This window comes from Equus caballus, chromosome 18, assembly GCF_041296265.1.
Source record: "Equus caballus isolate H_3958 breed thoroughbred chromosome 18, TB-T2T, whole genome shotgun sequence".
Taxonomy (NCBI): Eukaryota; Metazoa; Chordata; class Mammalia; order Perissodactyla; family Equidae; genus Equus; species Equus caballus.
The window spans coordinates 77771849-77795103 of NC_091701.1; the positions used below are offsets into that span (position 1 = coordinate 77771849).

At 40.8% G+C, this 23255-nt stretch overlaps 1 protein-coding gene across 5 annotated transcripts in view; it reads left to right on the forward strand.

Moving 5' to 3' along the window:
- The first annotated feature begins 261 nt into the window (after positions 1 to 261).
- Positions 262 to 23255, forward strand: part of KIAA2012 — a 108631-nt gene continuing 85637 nt past the window's right edge. For 2 of the 5 annotated variants that reach the window (XM_023622403.2, XM_023622405.2), the window contains exons 1-2: positions 262 to 750; positions 1918 to 2202. In XM_023622403.2, coding sequence (XP_023478171.1) covers positions 631 to 750; positions 1918 to 2202 — 405 coding nt within the window. In that variant the 5' untranslated portion in view covers positions 262 to 630. The remainder of the gene's footprint in view (positions 751 to 1917; positions 2203 to 23255) is intronic. The other 3 variants (XM_070241621.1, XM_023622407.2, XM_023622406.2) reach the window with 2 other exon arrangements.

Here is a 23255-nt window from a genome sequence, read left to right on the forward strand (position 1 = left end):
AACTCCTCTGGGTCTGTTCATGGTTAGTTGACAGTGACAGGCTCACATATCAGAAGGGGGAAGACACACTCTAAAAGAAGATGAGTACTATAACAGAGAAAATATCCCAACACGCCCCTCCCCCTCGAAGTCAAGGCTTGCAATCTGAGCCTGGTCCCTTCAGTGCCGCTGGACCCTCCCTCCCCCCAGTGGCGAGCACTGCCCTCAGCAGCCGCTGCCCTGCCCAGGCTGGTTTAAGGGCCTGCACTTCCGTGTGCTGCCATAGCAACCGGGAAACAACCTGCTTTCACAATGAGAAGGATGGTGCTGCGGCCGGACATGTAGATGCCCATGGCCAGCGGTAACAGAGCAACAGCACCAACAGCACCAAGGGGCAACAAGGGTGCAGGCGAAGGGAGAGAGCCTGCCCAGTGTGGACAGTCCTGGGCTTGAGGAGTCTGGGTTTGTGGTTTACTTTTTCTCCCGACAAAGACGCACACTGTCTCAACTGTGTGGCTGGTTGTTATTAAGAAGCTGCTGTACGAGGGGAAATGTGTTTAATAAAAGGCCCAGTGTTTGTGGTCTTCTTGGGCTCCCTGCTGAGCTCGGGAAACCTTGAGGTGTGACCAGCTCTCAGCCTTCAAAACCAGGATGAGCTGCCTTGAGAAGGGTGGGCGCGGGGAAAACACGCTCTCGCTCTCTCTCCTGAGCCGGGGACACGGGAGGCTGGTCCAGAACAAACAGAAGCTAGAAGTCTATTTTGAACCAGAGGTGAGTCTTACAGCTGAATGAAGGCGCATTTCGGGGCTAGGGCAGGAATGTTCTATTTTTCCATGTGGGGCTGAGCCATGTGAGTTCAGTTTGTTTTGTTAGGGGAGAGGGGCTTGCTGGCGGGTCTCCCCTCCTCCTTATCAGGAAAATAATGTGGTTTGCCTGACACACCAAGATTGCCACTGGGAGCCTCTTCCTTCCCTTGCACACTCACAGCCTCATTTGCTTTAGACCAAAGGAGATTCCAGATTGTCTACAATTTGGATGGTTTGGTTCAAGACCAGAATTTCCACCTGGGTTCTAGGCAAGTGGATGGCTGTCTGGTTTTTGGAAGTCATGCTCTGTGGTTGAAATGCTGTGTATGTTCATACCATTTCAACGGCTTCCTTGAACTTTCTGGAATTCAACCCACAGGACTCATATTTAATATCGGCAAAAAAAAATTCTCATTTTAAAAGACTTTAAAGAGGTGGCAAAATTCCCTTGTTGTACTGGAATTTTATTTCATTAAGTCCTACCAGGAATAAGAAATCCATTGAGAGTACTTTGAAAATTTTTGGATCACACAGAGATTTCCCTTGTCATGGTAGTTTGTCGTGATATTTGACCTTTGCTATACTAAAAGTCACATAAAGTTTCAAAGGACCTCTGTGGCCAATGGCATTTATTTACTTACAAGATATGTAACTACTTTACAGGCTCCTAAATAGCCAAATTAGGTAATGTTACAGAGCATCTGGAATGTATAGAAATTCTCCCTGTGTACAGCAGAAGTGACAGATTGGAATGGTTTTCTCCTATTTAAACTGCCAGCTAGTCCAGGTCTAATTTCAAAGTTACCTGCTACCCTTGGTAATTTTGACTACTTACTTGCATACCAGGAAACTTTACCTGGCCTGTAAACTACACTCTACCCCATTGACGCCTCCAGGCACGAATGGCTCCCCTGAAAGTTGTGTGGGGTAAAACAGAACCGGGACCTGAGTTCTGCTAACTCTGACACGTGGAGGACAAAATCAGTTGCTAAGAGGAGTGATTATGTTTCGTGACACCATGTGAGCAGAGAAAACTAGTCACTAAAAAATATCAAATACCTTGTACAAGCAGTATTTGTCATAAAAGGGCCTTCCACAGTGGATCATTCAAAGTGGCTTCTTTCCGTTGCAGGATTACTTGAACTGGAAGTCCCCAGAAAATTATGTCCTGGTCAGCAAACCGCGAGATGGGGGCAGGGCCAAGCAGCACACGTGGAGCCTGTTTCTTCCTAAAACATTCAGCACTCGAAAGGGCGCCCTGATCCTGTACTCAGAAGGTCTAGCGGTATCAGCATGGACCCCCGCAGAGAGGAGAAAAGGCCCCTACGGCCCCACAGGTCCCAGAAAGAGGCTGGATCTTGAACTGCACACGCTTCAGGACCTCAAGGAAGCCATCCTAGCCTACGGAAGGAGACAGGTAGGCAGAGCAGCGCCTGGGGGTCGGGGACCGCGCTGGCCTGCATGTCTAGAAATCCACTTGTAGTTTTGGATACAACTTCTTCTCAGATCCTAAGGAAGGTGTGAAATCCTCAGACCTCCATTTCTTCGTCTCTAAAATGGGATGGTACTCTCGGTCCTCTCTGATGCACACAATTGTAGCGAGGCTTAAATGAGATCCTGTCTGTGAAAGGGTTCTGGAAAGCATCCAGAGCTATATCGTTATTATTTTGTGTTTTCCTTCCCGCTAGAGTAACGCAAAGTCCTTTTCAGCATTCAGACAGATCCAGGCCAGTAGACGTTTCATCAGAATCCTTGAAATCCTGTCTCGTAGCTGCAAGCATCATCATCACACCTCTGATGTTCTTGGCTTTGTGGAAATGAGAAGGAGAACATTTTAAATATTTACCTTGAGCCCTTCAGCGTCTGCAGGATGAGTTAATGACTTTTTCCATTCTGAATTTAATATTAAGGGGAAACCCTTGTGCTCATTTTTCTGATTCATACTTTCTTATGTCTTATGAGATGTGCACATGGCCCCTGCTGTATGTAACTGTGTGCATCAGCCCCTTGGCTGAGGCCGTGAGGGAGACTGGGAAGACGTGGCACTTTGTGAAATTCTAGGTCATAGGTGGCGAGTTACTCCCTAGTTTAAAAGTCTACTGGCTTCTCCTTCCCCACAGGATCAAGTCATTAGCTTCTTCCACCAGGTCCTTCATGGGCTGCCTTTCTCTTCCGTCTCTAGCCATGTCTTTCACTTGTTCTTAGCACCACCTTGACCACGGACCCCTAAAGGCCCTACGGATGTGAAGAGCTCACCATTCCCCCAACACCCCGTGCTCTTTTGTGACTCCACGCTTTTGCACATGCTTCTGAAGCTGGAAAACTCCCACTCATCCTTCAAAACACAATTCAGATGCCATCTCCTCGGTGAAGACTTCCCCCACTTCCCTGGGCAGAGATAGCCCATTGCCCCCTCCTCCAGGAACATTCCCAAACCATCATCGTTTCCATTTCTCTCTTTGCCCATCTGTTGCCATCTCCTTGAGGGCAGGGACCATGTCTAAATCATTTCCAGAAAATAGTGAGTACCCACAAATGTTTGTGGAATGAATCAATCATGTGCGATACTTTTAATGTTTCTTAGATCATCTCCCAGCATCATGATTGGGCAATTTGTCACCCACCCCACCCTAGGCAGAGCTTCCAAAGGGGAGATTCGTCTGCTCCGTTCGCTTCTCTCAAAATATAGAGACGTTTAATGACCTTGACCAAATGTCCAATTGTCTTTTGTCTTAAAATTATAAATTCTTGGATGAAAGGAAACCAATTGTTGAATGTTTACCAACACTTTATAGACATTATTTTATTTAATCTTCACAGTGACCCTGTGAGATATGGTTTTTCTTGGCCCCTTTTATAGAGGAGGGAACTGAGGCTCAGAGGAATTAAGTGATTTGACCAAGATCTCAGAGCTAATAAATGACAGAGCCAAGATTCAAACCCAGGACTATCTACCTCTCCAGGGCCACCATGCTTTGCACTTTGCCCTATTTTCTGTGGATTTGGAATGGCCTCCAGAAGTCATTGTGCCAGGACTTGGCCTGTTTGCCATTACAGCCTCACCCTTCTCTTACTCTGCTCTGCATCATGGTGGAGTTGACCACAGGCTACATATAATTCCACAAACATCTGTGTCAACTGGCTTTTTATTGAATTTGCCAATGGAAGATACTGGAAGGAGAATGGAGAGGGAGAAGAGGAAAGACAGGGTATTTCTCGCCTCCCATTCTACCTGGGGTGGTGAGAAGCACCTGCCTCATCTCTGTGGTCCAGGCCCAAATAGACATGCCCACTGTGGCTCCAGGTTCCTCCAGGTGACCCCACCTGCTCCTCCCTCTGTCCTTTAGCCTGGGGGTGGTGCTGGCTTCCTGATGTTACTGATCTTAGTGTTGCCTCACCATCTTTTTGGCTTCTGAGCTCTCTAATCACCTGTGTAACCAATTGCCTGAATTAAATTTCTTCTGTGTTTAAATACCTAGGGCGGTTTCTGTTTCCTGGTTGGACACTGACATGTAGGCTAACTTATTGCCCAGAGTAAGCATATCTCCCACAGTTTTCAGACACTTGTCCATATAGTTTAAATATTTCAGGCAACAGGGATCTTATTACTTTATAACATAGATGAGTCTATTTGGGGACAGCTTCATTTTTAGTTAGCCTTGAGCTCAATGAAAAAAAGAAGTTCCTGTCTTCCCGTGCTAACCATCTACTAGATTTATAACACACCTGCCCAAGACAGAACTCTCTAGTCTAACTCCAGGTGGGTGGGAGGGAAATGGTATGAGGAAAGCAGAAAGGAAAGAAAAGGTTTGGAACAGTAGCAGGGCCAGGATGTGAGATTAGAGGACACAGTAGATTAAAATAGGAGGAGAAGCGGCTCAAAAGGGACGTGGGGTTATAGAAGACGAACACCTCGGAAGAGGAGAGCCTTGTAAACTACAGAGCAGCATCTGATTATGAAAACTACAGACTGTGAGAAACTTTTTCAACTGTAATATCCGGTGCCAGGTAGGCTGTGGGGAAATGAGCTGCCTCATACACAATTTACACGACATTTTGGGAGGGCATTTTGGTAAAAGCCTAAAAAGGGCTGAACCTCTTTGATTCACGATTCCACTTTTAGGAATTTACCTTAGGAAATAATCAGAGGTGTGCCCAAAGATTTATGCACAAGAATGTTTGTTACAGGATTATTTATTACTATACAAAATACTGAAAATAATAAATGTGCAACAACGGAACATTGACTAAATAATTTGTGTACAGTCGTATAATGGATTTTGATTCAGGCAATAAAGTCACGTATTAGTCATGAATAACTTGAGAAAATATTCACGGTATTTTGTTGTGTGTGTGTGTGTAAGGAAGATTGGCCCTGAGCTAACATCTGTGCCAATCTTCCCCTTCTTTGTATGTGGGATGCCGCCACAGCATGGCTTGATGAGCAGTGTAGAGGTCCGTCCCTGGGATCCGAACCTGTGAACCCTGGGCTGCTGAAGCAGAGTGCACAAACTTAACGACGATGCCACCAGGCTGGCCCCTTATGGTGTATTTTTTAAAAGCAGGTTACAAAATAGTATTCATATGATAAGAATACCAATGCTCAATAACATTTTTTTCAGTATTTACTATGCTCCTGCCACTGTCCTAAGCGCTTTCCGTGTATAGCTCATGTATGCTTTCTGTCCATCCTGGGGCTAGGTGGAGTATCACCCCATTTTGAGGTGAGGAAATTGAAGCACAGAAAGTCTGAGTAATTCACTCAAGATTATACAGCCATATAGATAATTGCACCAGAATTGAAGACTAGGCTGTGTAGATAACATTGTACCTAATATAATCCCAATTTTTAAAAATTGGTTATACAAACAGGAGGATACACATCAAATTTTTACCATGGGTGTTGAGATTATAAATCATATTTTTATTTATACGTATCTTTTTACCAAACATCATTTTTTTTAAAGTCATGGAATTTTTAAGATAAAATAACAATCTATGGCTTTGAAGGAGGTAGATAGTGAAAGAGAGAGAGAGGTAGACCCTAGAGAGCCAGGTGGGATCAGGAAGGGAAATGGAATAGCAAAATAGAAAAAACATTCTCCCCACATCTCAAACAGCACTGTAAGTGAAGCCCACCAATAACCACACCATCTGTTCCTCAGGCCAGTATTTCCTTGTCCAAATAGTACAGTTTATGAGTTAAAAACACCACATTCAAAGTAAAAGAGCCAAGATGGGGAGGGGGAAGGGGGGAATAGTTAAGTAGTGCTGCTCACAGAAGGTTCCATCCTGGCTGGACCGTGAATCAGGAAACCCACAAAACGCAGGCTCCGTCCAGACCTGTGAGAGTCTCAGCTGTCACAGGGAGGGGCAGTCAAAGCTCTAAAGCACCTACAGTCGTTTTTGGTTCTATATGTGGGTCTAATGACATGAACGTGGCAATACGTCCAGGTTTCATAGCTCAACATGGGCCTGCTCTTTAACTCGCTTGATGGCCCAACTTCCTGATGAGCAAAGACCAAGTGCTAAGTCAGGAGATTAGAAGCCAGAGGTCTTCCACTTCTGGCTACACACAGATATGTTGGGTGTTTGGTTTTTTTAAAAAAAAAAAAAACCAGAAGGAAATGTTGTTCAAACATTCCCAGAGTTAAAACCATTCATCTTGAAACCTTTAATTCATTCAGCTTCCCATTATTTAGAAACCAAATAGCTATAAAACCTAAATAACCATAATTTGGGGTAGTATCTAAATGATAGTTATAATGATGCTCTCGTAGCATAGCGGAATCCTCAAGTGGCTCGCAAATCATCGGAAATATTAAATAATTTTCACATTGTGTAGTATTTCTTATTCTTATATTTTTAGGATTTTGTAAATCTTGTGATTTTTTTAAATGTCCAACAGTGGGACATTGATTAAATAATGTATTTAAAATACTTTGATTTAAAAATCCAATTCATAGAGCAGCTCATTTCTCTGAGAGGTAAGCAGGATTCAGATTATTATAGTTGATTTCAACCAAGGTTCCATTGCTGCTGCCATCTCCCTTATACCTGTGGTTACATTTAAGAGTATTGTCAACCTTGTTCCTCTGACTCTATCCTGACTCATTCTATGCTGCCTAATTTCTCCCCACATCTCAATACTCAAGGCGCTCACTCTTTAGTTGGCATTTTCAGCCAAAGTCCAACCTAGGAAGGCACCTTCAGGTTACCATTCTATTTGGTAATATCATAAGAAATATGTTTTTTGAATGAAGTTTAGTTTTCTATCCTAACCATAATGTAGGCTCATCACACAAAGTATAAAAATATAGAAAAGTAGGAAGAAAAATAAATTATCCTTTCAGCCAAAGATCAGGAGGACGAAGTTCCCTTTGCAGGTCCTCACCAATAACCTGCTCCTTGTTCCGTGGTGTCCCTAAGAAGTGATAGGGCTGTGATGGCCATCAACAAAGTGTCCAGTGGGCACCAAAGCCACACAAGGGAGAAAGTGACTGACGGCTCTTCTGCCGAGAGTCCTCCATGCGAGAAGCTCTTGAGCTGTGACACTGGGAGCCTTTAATAGACCTGGAAGTAGGAAGGATCAGCCGAGGACATGGGCCAACTGTGACTAGGAGGTCACGGCAATGTCGACAACAGCTAACACTTAGGGTGCGCTTAGGGTGTGCCAGGCATTTTATTTGTAACCTCGCTCGATCTGCACTGTCTGTGAGCTGGATGTTAGAGTTACCTCCATTTTGTGGGAGGAAAAACTGAGGCTTGAAGTTTAACTTGAAAATGTTACAAACGTTGCAAACGTGGAATCATGTTACAAGACCCAAGTGGTGCTGCTGGGTCTGGAGCCCAGACAGCAGATCCCAGAGCCCCACTCTGAAACCCTGGAGGGCCTGATTTTGAAGATTCCCCATGAGCTAGAGAGAAGAAGCCTCTCCCCAGCTCTAAAGGCGTCTTTAAAAAGGGACCTGGGTCTTCCAACACACCTGTTAAAACCCTTTACCATTCTAGGAAAGCAAATCAGGTTTTCACTAAAATCAGTCTGGGTTATTGGTAACACCTTCATAGTAAGCCGTATAGACGATCCAGTGGACTCCTACGTTTCTAGGCTTTATGTACTTCATCCATGGGTTCCCTTGTGTAACCAGTGGATAGAGAGTATTTATAAGAACGGCACACATTTCAGTGGCCTGTGCTATTACCCTCGTCATCATTCTGAGCACTTTACCCTTATTATCTCCTGTAACCTTCACGACAACTTTATAAAGTACGTGCTCTTTTTTTATTGTGGTAAAATATACATCATTCAAAATGTACCATTTTACTCACTTTTAAGTGTGCAGTTCAGTAGCATTAAGTATATTCACATTTGTTGTGCAACCGTCACCACCATCGATCTCCAGAACTTTGACCATCTTGCAAAACTAAAACTCTCTACCCGTTAAACAATAGTTCCCTGTTTCCGCTTCCTCCCGACCACTGGCAACCATCATTCTATGTTTTGTCTCTTTGAATTTGACGGCCCTAAGTACCTCAGGTGAATGGAATCTTATAGTAGTTATCCTTTTAGTATTTTGTGACTGGCTTATTTCACTTAGCATAATGTCTTCAAAGTTCATTCATGTTGTAGCATGTATCAGAATAATAGTCCACTATGTATATGTATATATATGTATGTAACACATTTTATTTGTACGTAACACATTTTATGTATGTGTTTACAACACATTTTGTTTGCCCATTCATCCACTGATGGACACTTAGATTGCTGTCATGTTTTGTGTGAAAAATGCTGCTATAAATATGGGTGTACAAATACCTGTTCGTGTCCCTGTTTTCAGTTCTTTTGGGTATATACCCGGAAGTGGAATTGCTGGATCGCATGGTAATTCTATTTTCAATGTTTAGAGACACTGCTGTACTGTTTCCATAGTGGTGGCGGCATCACTTTATGTTCCCATCAGCAATGCACAGGGGTTCCAGTTTCACCACATCCTCATCACCGCTTGTGATTTTTTTTAAATCGAGGTCATGTTGCTTTATAACATTGTGTGATTTCAGGTGTATATTATTATTATATATCAGTTTCTGTATACACTGCATTGTGCTCACCACTAATAGTCTGGTTTTTATCCATCATCATACATATGTGCCCTTTTACCCGTTTTGCCCACCACCCCGCCCAACTCCTTTCTCCCCTGGTAACCACTAATTTGTTCTCTTTGTCCATGTGTTTATCTTCCACATATGAGTGAAATCATACAGTGTTTGTCTTTCTCTGTCTGGCTTAGTTCACTTAACATCACACCCTCAACATCCAACCATGTTGTTCCAAACGGGACGATTTTGTCTTCTTTTATGGCTGAATAGTATTCCATTGTATATATATACACATCTTCTTTATCCAATCATCAGCTGATGGGCACTTGGGTTGCTTCCATGTCTTGGCTATTGTGAATTCTGCTACAGTGAACATAGTGGTGCATAAATCTCTTTGAATTGTTGATTTCAAGTTCTTTGGATAAATACCCAGTAGTGGGATGGTTGGACCAAATGGCATTTCTATTTTTAATTTTTTTAGAAATATCCATGCTGTTTTCCATAGTAGCTGCACCAGTTTGCATTCTCACCAACAGTGTACGGGACTTCCCTTTTCTCCACATCCTCTCCAACACTTATTATTTCTCATCTTGTTAATTATAGCCATTCTGACAGGTGTGAGGTGATATCTCATTGTAGTTTTGATTTGCATTTCCCTAAAAATTAATGACATTGAACATCGTTTCACGTGCCTGTGGCCATCTGTATATCTTCTTTGGAAAAATGTCTGTTCATATCCTGTGCCCATTTTTTGAGCAGGTTGTTTGTCTTTTTGTTGTTGATTTGTATGAGTTCTTTATATATTGTGGAAATAAACCCCTTGTTGGATATATGATTTGCAAATATTTTCTCCCCTTTGGTGGGTTATATTTTTGTGTTGTTGATGGTTTCCCTTGCCTTGCAGAAGCTTTTTAGTCTGATGTAGTCCCATTTGTTTATTTTTTCTTTTGTTTCCCTTTCCTGAGTAGACATCGTATTCAAAAAGATACTGCTAAGACTGAAGTCAAATAGTGTATTGCCTATGTTTTCTTCTAGGAGTTTTATGGCTTCAGGTCTTACATTCAAGTCTTTAATCCATTTGAGTTAATTTTTGTGTATGGTGTAAGATAATGGTCTACTTTCATTCTTTTGCATGTGGCTGTCCAATTTTCCCAGCACCATTTATTGAGGAGACTTTCCTTCCTCCACTGTATGTTCCTGGCTTCCTTGTCAAAGATTAGCTGTCTATAGATGTGTGGTTTTATTTCTGGGCTTTCAATTCTGTTCCATTGATCTGTGTGTGTCTGTTTTTATGCCGGTACCATGCTGTTTTGGTTACTATAGCTTGTAGTATATTTTGACGTCAGAGATTGTGATGCCTCCAGCTTTGTTCTTTTTTCTCAGGATTCTTTCAGCTATTCAGGGTCTTTTGTTGTTCCACATAAATTTTAGGATTCTTGGTTTTATTTCCGTGAAGAATGTCATTGGAATACTGATTGGGATTGCATTGAATCTGTAGATTGCTTTAGGTAGTATGAACCTTTCAACTATGTTTATTCTTCCAATGCATGAGCATGGAATATCTTTCCATTTCTTTATGTCTTCTTCGATTTCTTTCAATAATGTTTTGTAGCTTTCAATGTACAGATCTTTCACCTCTAGTTAAGTTTATTCCTAGATATTTTATTCTTTTTATTGAGATTGTAAATTGGATTGTATTCTTGAGTTCTCTTTCTGTTACTTCATTATTAGAGGATAGTAATGCAACTGATTTTTGTAAATTGATTTTGTGCCCTGCAACTTTGCTGTAGTTGTTGATTATTTCTAATAACTTTCTTGTGGATCCTTTAGGGTTTTCTTTATATAGAATCATGTCATCCACAAACAATCAGAGTTTTACTTCTTCCTTTCCAATTTGGATTCCTTTTATTTCTATTTCTTGCCTAATTGCTCTGGCCAAAACCTCCAGTACTACATTGAATAGGAGTGGTAAGAGTGGGCACCTTTGTCATGCTTCTGTTCTCAGATGGATGGCTTTCAGTTTTTCACCATTAGGTATGATGTTGGCTGTGGGTTTGTCATGTATGGCCTTTATCATGTTGAGATACTTTCCTTCTATCCCCATTTTATTGAGAGTTTTTATCATAAATAGATGTTGGATCTTGTCAAATGCTCTCTCTGTACCTATTGAGATGATCATGTGATTTTCATTCCTCATTTTGTTAATGTGGTGTATCACATTGATTGATTTGCAGATGTTGAACCATCCCTGCATCCTTGGTATAAATCCCACTTGATCATGATGTATGATCCTTTTAATGTATTGCTGTACTAGATTTGCCAATAGTTTATTGAGGATTTTTGCATCTATGATCATCAGTGATATTGGCTTGTAATTTTCCTTTTTCGTGTTGTCCTTGTCTGGTTTTGGTATCAGGATGATATTGACCTCATAGAATGAGTTAGGAAGTGTTCCATCTTCTTCAATTTTTTGGAATAGTTTGAGAAGGATAGGTAAATCTTCTTTGAATATGTGGCAGAATTCTCCAGAGAAGCCATCTGGGCCTGGACTTTTATTTTTGGGGAGGTTTTCGGTTACTGTTTCCATCTCTTTACTTGTGATTGGTCTATTCAGATTCTCTCTTTCTTCTTGGGTCAGTTTTGGGAGGTTGTATGAGTCTAAGAATTTATCCATTTCTTCTAGGTTGTCCAGTTGTTGGCATATAGTTTTTCATAGTATTCTCTTATAATCCTTTGTGTTTCTGTGGTATCCAGTGTAATTTCTCCTCTTTCATTTCTAATTTTATTTATTTGAGCCTTCTCTCTTTTTTTCTTAGAGAGTCTGGCTAAGGGTTTGTCAGTTTTGTTTATCTTCTTAAAGACCAGCTCTTAGCTTCATTGATCTTTTCTATTGATTTTTTAGTCCCTATTTCACTTATTTCTGCTCTAATATTTATTATTTGCCTCTTTCTGCTGACTTGGGGCTTTCTGTGTTCCTCTTTTTCTAGTTCCGTTAGGTGTAGTTTAAGATTACTTATTTGAGATTTTTCTTGTTTGTTGAGATGAGCCTGTATTACTATAAGTTTCCCTCTTAGCACAACTTTTGCTGCATCCCATAAGAGTTGGTATGTTGTGTTTTCATTTTCATTTGTCTCCAGATGTTTTTTAATTTCTCCTCTGACTTCTTCATTGATCCAATGGTTGTTCAGTAGCATGTTGTTTAGTCTCTACTCATTTGTGATTTTCCCTGCCTTTTTCTATTTTTTTTAATTGTGGTAACAATGGTTTATAACATATAAATTTCAGGTGTACATCACTATATTTTGATTTCTGTGTAGATTACATCATGTTCACCACCCAGAGACTAATTACATCCATCACCATACATATGTAATGATGTTTCACCTTCCTCCTTCCCACCTTCCCCTCTGGTAACCACGAATCCACTCTGTCTCTATGTGTTTGTTTGTTGTTGTTTTTATCTTCTATTTATGAGTGAGATCACATTTGGCTTTCTCCCTCCGACTTATTTTGCTTAGCATAATGCCCTCAAGGTCCATGCAGGTTGTCACAAATGGCAATATTTCATCCTTTTTTATATCTGAGTAGTATTCCATTGTGTATATATACCACATTTTCTTTATCCATTCATCCCTTGATGGGCACCTAGGTTGCTTCTAAGTCTTGGCTATTGTGAATAATGCTGCAATGAACATAGGGGTGCATATATCTTTACATGTTCATGTTTTCATCTTCTTTGCATAAATACCCAGCAGTGGAGTAGCTGGATTGTATGGTAGTCCTCTTCTTAATTTTTTGAGAAATCTCCATACTGTTTTCCATAGTGGCTGCACTAGTTTGCATTCCCACCAGTAGTGTATGAGCATTCCCTTTTCTCCGCATCCTTTCCAACACTTGTTATTTCCTGTCTTGTTACTTATAGCCATTCTGACTTGCATGAGGTGATATCTGATTGTAGTTTTGATTTGCATTTCCCTGATAATTAGTGATATTGAACATCTTTTCATGTGCCTGTTGGCCATCTGTATATCTTCTTTGGATAAATGTCTGTTCAGATCTTTTGCCCATTTTAAATTGAGTTGTTAATTTTTTGCTGTTGAGATATATGAGCTCTTTATATATTTTGGACATTAACCACTTATCAGATGTATGTTTTGCAAATATCTTCTCCCAATTGTTAGGTTGTCTTTTCATTGTGTTGATGGTTTCCCTTGTTGTGCAGAAACTTTTTAGTTTGATGTAGTCCCATTTATTTGTTTTTTTCTATTGTTTTCTTGCCTGGTCAGACACGGTACTTGAAAATATGCTGCTAAGACCAGTGTTAAAGAGGATCCTGCCTATGTTTTCTTCTAGAAGTTTCATGGCTTCAGATCTTACATTCAAGTCTTTAATCCATTTTGAGTTAATTTTTGTATATGGTATAAGATAATGGTCTACTTTCATTCTTTCGCATGTGGTTGTCCAGTTTTACCAGCACCATTTATTGAAGAGACTTTCCTTTCTCCCTTGTATGTTCTTGGCTCCCTTGTCAAAAATTAGCTGTCCATTGATGTGTGGGCTTATTTCTGGGCTCTCAACTCTGTTCCATTCATCTGTGTGCCTCCTTTTGTGTTAGTACCATGCTATTTTTTTTTCTTCTGCTTTATCTCCCCAAATCCCCCTGGTACATAGGTGTATATTTTAGTTGCAGGTCCTTCTAGTTGTGGCATATGGGACGCTGCCTCAAGGTGGCCTGACGAGCGGTGCCATGTCCGCACCCACGATCCGAACCAACAAAACCCTGTGTCGCCGCAGCAGAGCTCATGAACTTAACCACTCGGCCACGGGGCCAGCCCCCATATTTGAAGTCAGGGAGTGTGATACCTCCAGCTTTGTTCTTTTTTCTCAGGATTGCTTTGGCTATTTGAGGTCTTTTCTTTAGGATTCTTTATTCTATTTCTATGAAAAATTTTGTTGGAACCTTGATAGGGATTGCATTGAATCTGTAGATTGCTTTAGGAAGTATAGACCTTTTACTATGTTAGTTCTTCCAATCCAAGAGCACAGAATGTCTTTCCATTTCTTTGTGTCTTCTTTGATTTCTTTCAATGTTTTTTTTTTTGTTTTATTGAGTTTATGATAGTTTACAACCTTGTGAAACCTCAGCTGTACATTATTGTTTGTCAGCCATGTTGTAGGTACACCACTTCACCCTTTGTGCCCACTCCCCACCCACTTTTCCCCTGGTAGCCACTAATCCGTTCTCTTTGTCTACATGTTTAACTTCCACATATGAGTGGGGTCGTAGAGAGGTTGTCTTTCTCTATCTGGCTTATTTCACTTAACATAATTCCCTCAAGGTCCATCCATGTTGTTGCGAATGGGATGATTTTATTCTTTTTTATGCCTGAGTAGTATTCCATTGTATATATCTATACCACATCTTCTTTGTCCAGTCATCAGTTGATGGACACTTAGGTTGCTTCCACGTCCTGGCTATTGTAAATAATGCTGCAATGAACATAGGGGTGCATGGGACTTTTGGAATTGCTGACTTCAAGTTCTTTGGATAAATACTCAGTAGTGGGATGGCTGTGTCATATGGTATTTCTATTTTTAATTTTTTGAGAAATCTCCATACTGTTTTCCATAGTGGCTGCACCAGTTTGCATTCCCACCAGCAGTGTATGAGGGTTCCTTTTTCTCCACATCCTCTCCAACATTTGCTATTTTTTCTTTTGGTTATTTTTGCCATTCTAATGAGTGTAAGGTGATATCTTAGTGTGGTTTTGATTTGCATTTCCCTGATGATCAGTGATGATAAACATCTTTTCATGTGCCTGTTGGCTGTCCATATATCTTCTTTGGAGAAATGTCCGTTCATGTCTCCTGCCCATTTTTTGATTAGGTTGTTTGATTTTTTGTTGTTGAGTTGTGTGAGGTCTTTGTATGTTATGGAGATTAACTCTTTGTCGGATATATGACTTGCAAATATTTTTTCTCAATTAGTGGGTTGTTTTTTTGTTTCAATCCTGTTTTCCTTGCCTTGAAGAAGCTCTTTAGTCTGATGAAGTCCCATTTGTTTATTCTTTCTATTGTTTCCCTTGTCTGAGAAGACATGGTGTCCAAAAAGATCCTTTTAATACTGATGTCAGAATGTACTGCCTATATTTTCTTCTAGAAGCCTTATGTTACACCATTCACAAAAATAAACTCAAAATGGATCAACGATCTTCCAATAATGTTTCATAGTTTTCAGTGTACAGGTCTTTCACCTCTTTGTTTGAGTTTATTCCTAGGTATTTTATTCATTTTTTTTGCAATTGTAAATGGGATTGTGTTCTTGATTTCTCTTTCTGCTAGTTCATGGTTAGTGTATAGAAATGCAACTGATTTTTGTAAGTTGCTTTTGTACCCTGCAACTTTACTGTAGTTGTTGATTAATTCTAATAGTTTTCAGATGGATTCTTTAGGGTTTTCATTTAAGGTCAACATTTCCTTATTGATCTTCTGTTTGATGATCTATCCATTGGTGTAGTAGAGTGTTAAAGTCCCCTACTATTATTGTGTTGCTATCTAGTTCTCCTTTTATGTGTGTTAATAATTGCTTTATATATTTAGGTGCATGGATATTTACAAGGATTATATCCTTTTGTTGGATTGTTCCCTTTATCATTATGTAATGCCCTTCTTTGTCTCGTTACAGTTGTTATTCTAAAGTCTATTTTGTCTGATATGTCTTGCTACCCCAGCTTTCTTTTCATTGCCATATGCATGGAGTATCTTTTCCCATCTCTTCACTTTTAGTTTGTGAGCGTCTTTAGGTCTGAAGTATGTCCATTGCACGCAGCATATCTATGGGTCTTGTTTTTATTATCCAATCGGCCACTGTATGCCTTTTGCTTAGAGCATTTAGTCCATTGACATTTAAAGTAGCTATTGATAAGAATGTACTTATTGCCATTTTGTTACTTTTTTTCTATGTTTTAGTATTTCTTCTGTGTTGCTTTCCTCTTCTCTTCCTCTCTTCTTTTGTGGCTTGATGGCTTTCTTTAGTATTATGTTTGAGTTTCTTTCTCTTAATTTTTTGTGTATTTACTATAGGTTTCTGGTTTGTTATTGCCATGAGGTTCATATATAATAACCTACGTATATAGCAATCTATATTAAGTTGGTGGTCTCTTTAGTTTGACTTCTTTTACTCCCCTCCTCCCACATTTTATGTCTTTGATATTGTATCTAACCTCTTTTGTTGTGCATGTGTATCCATTACCATATTATCACAGAAATAGACAGTTTAGTACTTTTGTCTTTTGACCTTCATATTAGCTTCATAGGTGGTGAGTCTGCCATCTTTACCATATATTTGCCTTTACCAGTGATTTTATTGGAGTTTTTTAAATTGAGTTCATAATAGTTTACATCTTTGTGAAATTTCAATTGTACATTATTATTTGTCTGTCATGTTGGTGTTTGGGGGGTTTTTAAAATAATTTTCTTATTCCTATTTGTGATCTTCTCTTTTCCACTTAAATAAGTCACTTTAGCATTTCTTGTAAGGCTGGTTTCTTGGTGATAAACTCCTTTAGCTTTTGCTTGTCTGGAAAATTCTTTATCTCTCCTTCCATTCTGAATGATAACCTTGCTGGGTAGACTATTCTTGGCTGTGGGATTTTCCTCTTTCAGCGCTTTAAATATATTGTGCCACTCCCTTCTAGCCTGTGAGATTTCTTCTGAGAAGTTAGCTGATAGCCTTATGGGGTTTCCTTTGTATGTAACTTGTTGCCTTTTTCTCGCAGCTTTTAGGATTCTCTATCTTTATTTCTTGACATTTTAATTTTAATGTGTCCTGGTTTGGACCTCTGTGGGTCTCCTGTTTGGTACTCTCTGTGCTTCCTGTACCTGGATGTCTGTTTCCTCCCTTAGGTTAGGAAAGTTTTCAGCTATTATTTCTTCAAATAGATTCCCTGCCCCTTTGTCTCTCTCTTCCCCTTCTAGGACACCTATAATATGGATGTTAGTGTGCTTTACATTATCCCAAAGGTCCCTTAGACTGTCCTCATTCTTTTTAATTCTCTTTTCTTTTATCTGTTCAGCCTTGTGATTTCCTCTAGTCTTTCATCCAGCTCTCTCTTCCATTCTTTTGTATTTTCTACTCTGCTATTGAGTCCCTCTAGTGAATTTTTTCATTTCCAGTGTTGTATTCTTCATTTCTTTTTTTTTTTAAAGGATTTTGTGTGTGTGTGTGTGTGTGTGTGTGTGAGGAAGATTTGCCCTGAGCTAACATCTGTTGCCAAGCTCCCTCTTTTTATTTTCTCCCCAAAGCCCCAGTACACAGCTGTGTATCCTAGTTGTAAGTCCTTCAAGTTCTTCTATGTAGGATGCCACCATAGCATGGTTTGATGAGCGGTGCATAGGTCTGCACCCACAATCTGAACTGGTGAACCTCAGGCCACCCAAGCAGATTGCATGAACTTAACCATGATACCACTGGGCTAGCCACTGTATTCTTCACTTCTGATTGGTTCTTTTTAATATTTTCCAGTTCTTTGTTGAAGTTCTCACTGAGTTTGTACATTCTTCTCCCAAGATCAGTGAGCATCCTTATGACTATTAGTTTGTACTGTTTGTCAGGTAGATTGTTTATCTCTGTTTCATTTTGTTCTTTTTCTGAATATTTGTCCTGTTCCCTTACTTGGAAGGTATTCCTTTGTCTCCTCATTTTATCTCTTTCTCTGTGCTTATATCTATGTATTATGTAGGTGAGCTGTGTCTCCCAGTCTTGGAGAAGTGGCTTTATGTAAGAGATGCTTTATGAGCTTCAGCAGATGCTTCCCTCTCATCACCAGTTCCAAATGTTCCAAGAGTGTCCCCTATGTGGACTACATATGTCCTTCTGTTGTGGCAGGGTTGCTCATGCTGCAGCTACCTGGGGAGGCCAGGCTGTCCCCCTGGCTGGTTGTAATTCTCAGCTGCATGTGGCTGCTATGGTCCCTTCAGTCACTTCATCAGGTGTGGCAAGCCGCAGCACAGTTGGCTGCAAGGTCTAATAGCACATTCCTATTGCAGTTTTTCTGTTAAGTGAGTAGGCCCCCAGCATGTCCCAGACTTTTTCTTGTAGTTGATTTCTAGTTTCATAGCATTGCGGTCAGAAAAGATCCTTGATATGATTTCAATCTTCCTAAATTTATTGAGGCTTGCCTTGTTTTCTAACATATGGTCTATCTTTGAGACTGTTACACGTGCACTTTCGAAGAATATGTATTCTGCTGTTTTTTTAATGCAGTGTTCTATATATATCTGTTAAGTCCCTTTGGTCTAGTATTTCATTTAAGGCCACTGTTTTCTTATTGACTTTCTGTCAGGATGGTCTATCCATTGATGTAAGTGGGGTATTGAGGTCCCCTACTATTATTGTTTTGCTGTCAGTTTCTCCCTTTAGATCTGTTAATAGTTGCTTTATGTACTTTGGTGCTCCTGTGTTAGGTGAATATATATTCATAATTGTTATGTCCTCTTGGTGGAAGTTCCTTTTTATATAGTACCCCTCTATATCTCTCATTGCCTTTTTATCCTGAAGTCTGCTTTGTCTGGTGTAAGTATGGCAGCATCTACTTTCTTTTGTTTGCCATTAGCTTGGAGTATCATCTTCCATCACTTCACTCTCAGCCTGTGTTTGTCTTTAGAGCTGAGCTGTATTTCCTGGAGGCAGCATATTGTTTGGTCTTGTATTTCAGTCCATCCAGCCACTCTGTGTCTTTTGATTGGAGAATTTAGTCCATTTACATTTAGAGTGATTATTGATATCTGAGGGCTTAATACTGCCATTTTATCTCTTGTCTTCTGGTTGTTCCGTATTTCCATTGTTTCGCTTCCCTTGTATTTCTGACTGCCATTTCAGTTTGGTGGTAGTTTTCTCAGTTTTCTCTTTATTTATGATAAGTGTCTCTGCTCTGATTTTTTGTTTAGGGGTTACTATGAGTTTTGTATAAAAGAACTCATAGACAAAACCTTTCAGCCAAGAATACTCTATCCAGCAAAACTATCTTTCAGATATGATAGCCTCTTATCTCCATTAGCCTAAGCAGGTTCCATCCCTTTCCTTTTCCCCTTCTGAGTTAGTTATCACAAACTATTCTTTTCTGTGTTGTGAGTTTGTGATTAAATTCAAGGGTTTATGGTTATTTTTGATGCTTTCCTTCTCTCTGTCTTTTATAATTAAGTGTTTACTAACCAATTCTGATACAGAGCTGCAATTTTCTGATTCTATCTCTCTATTTATCTCCTTGCTCAAGGTTTTATAAACCTTTGCTTTTCAGTTTCAGATGAGAGGGCTCCTTTCAACATTTCTTTTAAGGCATGCCTAGTGGCAATGAACTCCCTCAGCTTTTGTTATCTATGAAAGCTTTTATTTCTCCATCATATTTGAAGGATAGTTTTGCTGGATAGAGTATTCTTGGCTGAAAGGTTTTGTCTTTCAGTATTTTTTTTTTTTTTTCGGCTGTGGAAGATTCACCCTGAGCTAAGATCTGTGCCAATCTTCCTCTGTTTTGTGTGTGGGTTGCTGCCACAGTATGATGGCAATAAGTATGCCAATGAGTGGTATGGCCACTCACAGTATGGCCAATGAGAGGTGTAGGTCTGTGCCTGGGAAGTGAACCCGGGCTGCTGAAGTGGAGCATGCCAAACTTAACCACTAGGCCACAGGGTTTGCCCCTGTCTTTCAGTGTTTTGAATATATCACTCCATTCTCTCCTAGCCTGTAAGGTTTCTGGTGAGAAATCCACTGAAAGCCTGACACGAGTTCCTTTGTAGGTTATTTTCTTCTGCCTTACTGCCCTTAATATTTTTTCTTTGTCATTGACTTTTGCCAGTTTTACTATTATATGCCTTGGAGAAGATCTTTTTGCATTGATGTGATTAGGAATTCTATTGGCTTCATGAACTTGTAAGTCCAGTTCTTTCCCCAGATTTGGGAAGTTCTCAGCTGTTATTTTTTTAAACAAGCCCTCTGTTCCTTTCTCCCTCTTTTCTTCCCCTGGAATATCTATAATCCTTATGTTACTTTTCCTAATTGAGTCAAATATTTCTCAAAGAGTTTCTTCATTTTTAAAAAATCTTAGTTCTCTCCTCCTCCTCCACCTAAAACCTTTCTGTATTTCTAGATCACTGCCAACAGGGAGGAGGAGGGGTGTGCTCACTTAGTTCCACTGCTTGCTGGGGATCCAGTCCACCTGCCTTCAGATGTATGGTTGCAGGGGTCTCTGAGACATCCTATTGTGCCATACAGGGAGTCCTCTGCTGGTTAATGAATGTCCATTTAGTTCTATCTTAACAGAGAGAGACAAAGGGAACAACTCATTCTGCCATTATGCTGATGTCATTCTTTTTTTTTAAATAAGATACTTTTTTTTTTGGCCCTGAGCTAACATCTGTTTTCAATATTCCTCTTTTGCTTGAGGAAGATTTTCACTGAGCTAACATCCATAGCAATCTTCCTCCATTTTGTATGTGGGTTGCTGCCACAGCATGGCTTGGGGAGCAGTTCATAGGTCTGTGCCCAGGGTCCAACACTGTGAACCCCAGGCCACCAAAGCAGAGCATGCAAACTTCGCTGCTATGCCACTGGGCCAGCCCAATAATAGCCATCCTAATGGGGGGGAAGTAGTATCTCATTGTGGTTTTGATTCACATTTCCCTAATGATAAGTAACACTGAGTATCTGGTCAGGTGTTTATTGGCCATTTGTCTATCTAAATCTTTTGCCTATTTTTTCAATCAAATTGGGTTTTTGTTGTCAAGTTGTAGGAATTCTTTATATATTCTAGATATTAATCCCTGATCAGGTATATGATTTGCAAATATTTTCTCCTATTCTGTGGGTTGCCTTTTCAATCTGTTGACAGTGTTATCTATTTTTGTTGTCATTGTCACCTGTGCTTTTGGTGTCGTATCCACGATATCATTGCCAAATCCAATGGCACGAATCTTTTCCCCTATGTTTTCTTCTAAGAGTCTTATAGTTTTAGCTCTTATGTTTCAATCTTTGGTCCATTCTAAGTTAATTTTTGTACACAATGTGAGGTAAGCATCCAGCTTCATTTTTTTGTGTGTATAAATTATAAAATACTTTTATCGTCTTCATTGGACAGATAAAGAAACTGAGGCACAGATAAGTCAAGTAATTTCCCTAAAGTCACACAGCTAGTAAATGATGGAGCCAGGATTCAAACCCAGGCAGACTGAGCTCTTATAGTAACCAGAGCTTAATTTTTGCTGCTTTTCAATTCTAGTTATTGTACCTTTGCTTTTGTGACATATGGCTGGTCAAATCTTTGATGTTAAATGGTTTGATCAGGAATCAAGCCTTGTTACAACATGGCAATGATGGCAAAATTCAGACCGCTTCATGATTCTCTTCCTAATGGCCTGATATCCAGGAACACATAATCACCAAAGGTATACGAAAGAGATAATATCATTTGCACAGAAGCTCAGAAATTAAACCTGCAGCAAAAGGGGTTGGCTGAGAGTGGCAGTGTTTGTACAAGACTGATTAAAGCAGGCTGGGGTTGGAGAAGGCTTCCTGTGCACAGTTGCAAGTGGCTCAACACCTCTCCCCTCCCACTCCACCCCCACCTCTACTCCAGCTGCACTCATCTGGCAGCCCCAAGGCTGGCTCTAGTCACACCTGCACAGGTGCGACGACAATGGGTGATCACCCTCTGCTCTAAGGCTTGGGCCTGCCAGAGCACAGTGACTCCAGCAAGCCCAGCTGAGGGGCAGGAGCTGCCAGCTGTGTCCTGCTGAGACACAGAGAAGGACTTCTGACTGGAGGGGGCAGCTCGAGGCACGGTGGTCAGCAAGACAGTACAGACATTTTTGGGTCTTTCTATTCATTGAGCTAACATCTAATGGGTGGTTATTAACTAGTCAGTGCCTGATACATGACCAATGCTCAACAAATGGTGGGTGAACATAGGAGTTGCCAGGGTGTGGCGGGGGGCGGGGGGCATAGCCCCTACCTCACAGGGTATACAATCTGCTCAAGGAAGCAAATTTGTGCCCCAGTGACACTTGACACAAGGAGGCTATGAGAGGAGCTAGACTATAATTTATTAATACACTGTCGGAAGGCAAAGAAGATTTTGTTTGTGTTTGCTTCTTGCTGGGAAAGTCTATTGTGGCTTCTTGGAAGAGGCAGAATTTGAGCTGAGTCTTGTTCAAATAAGTGGAGAGAGACCTTCTAGGCATAGGTGAGTGAAGGCCTGGGAGAAAGCCGAGGAAAGGCAGGGTAATGGACAGATGTGGCTCCGAGCTGGCAATGTAGCTGGAGAAGCGGGTGGGGTCAAATTACGGGGCTTTGCCTGCCAGTACTGGGATTTCTGGACTTCTCTCTTCACCCCTCTGTCGGCTCCTGCACACAAAGGCTGGCCACCCTCTGTGGTACGGTGGCAGCTGACTATCCAGGTCTTTCTTGCTTTGCTGGGGACTCTGGCACCCTGCCACCCCACATCTGCTGGGCGGGCGCACAGCCTGCATCAGCTCCTTCCATCCTCTGAAAACCCTCAGCTGCCAGCACATGCAGGGTGGACACGACAGCCAGTGAGGGGATGGGGACAGGGACAGGGGTCCCTTCGCCCCTCTGCATACAGAGGCCTGGCGGGCACTGGGAAGGCAGCCGGCCGGGCAAGTCCCTCGTTAAAGGAAGCACTCTCAGTGGAGCAAGGGTGAGAGGCCGCTCTGCACACTAATTACTCATTTCAAAAGAAACCAGAGGCTGGGCTTCACTGGCAGAGCCGAGGCAGTTCTGAGCAGTGAAACCATCACCGCCAGCCTCCCGCTGTCATTTATTTATTTCCTTGTTCCAGAAACTCCCTTCGCACTCCCTTCTGCCTCCTTTTATGTTTTAGAGTAACTTTGGGTGGTTAGAGGTCCAGGATAATGTTGGGGGAAGAATGGAGAAATATATACAAGAGGAGGGTGGGTGCAATAAAATAATTTTTAACAGGTTTTCCATCTATAGATATAATCTAACCATATTACTGAATTTTTTGATTTTAACAAAAAAAAAGAGAAGAAAAAACTTTCTGTAATCTTATGCCCAACACTGTAATCCCACTGTTGTTAGAATTTCAATGTATTTTCTTCCAGTCTTTCCACCGTGGTTATACATTTATAAAACAAACTTTTATGACACTGTACTATACATTCTTTCTTGTATCTTGTTTTTTTTCCACTTACCATATTATTCCACACATTGGAAACGAGTGAATAGATTTAACCCTGAGTGGTCTCCTTGCTAGCCCTAAGCAGACCCTGGGCCGCCCTCAGGGCTTCAGTGCATCCAATGAGATGTGAAATTTGTCAGTCAACTTGACACGCATAATT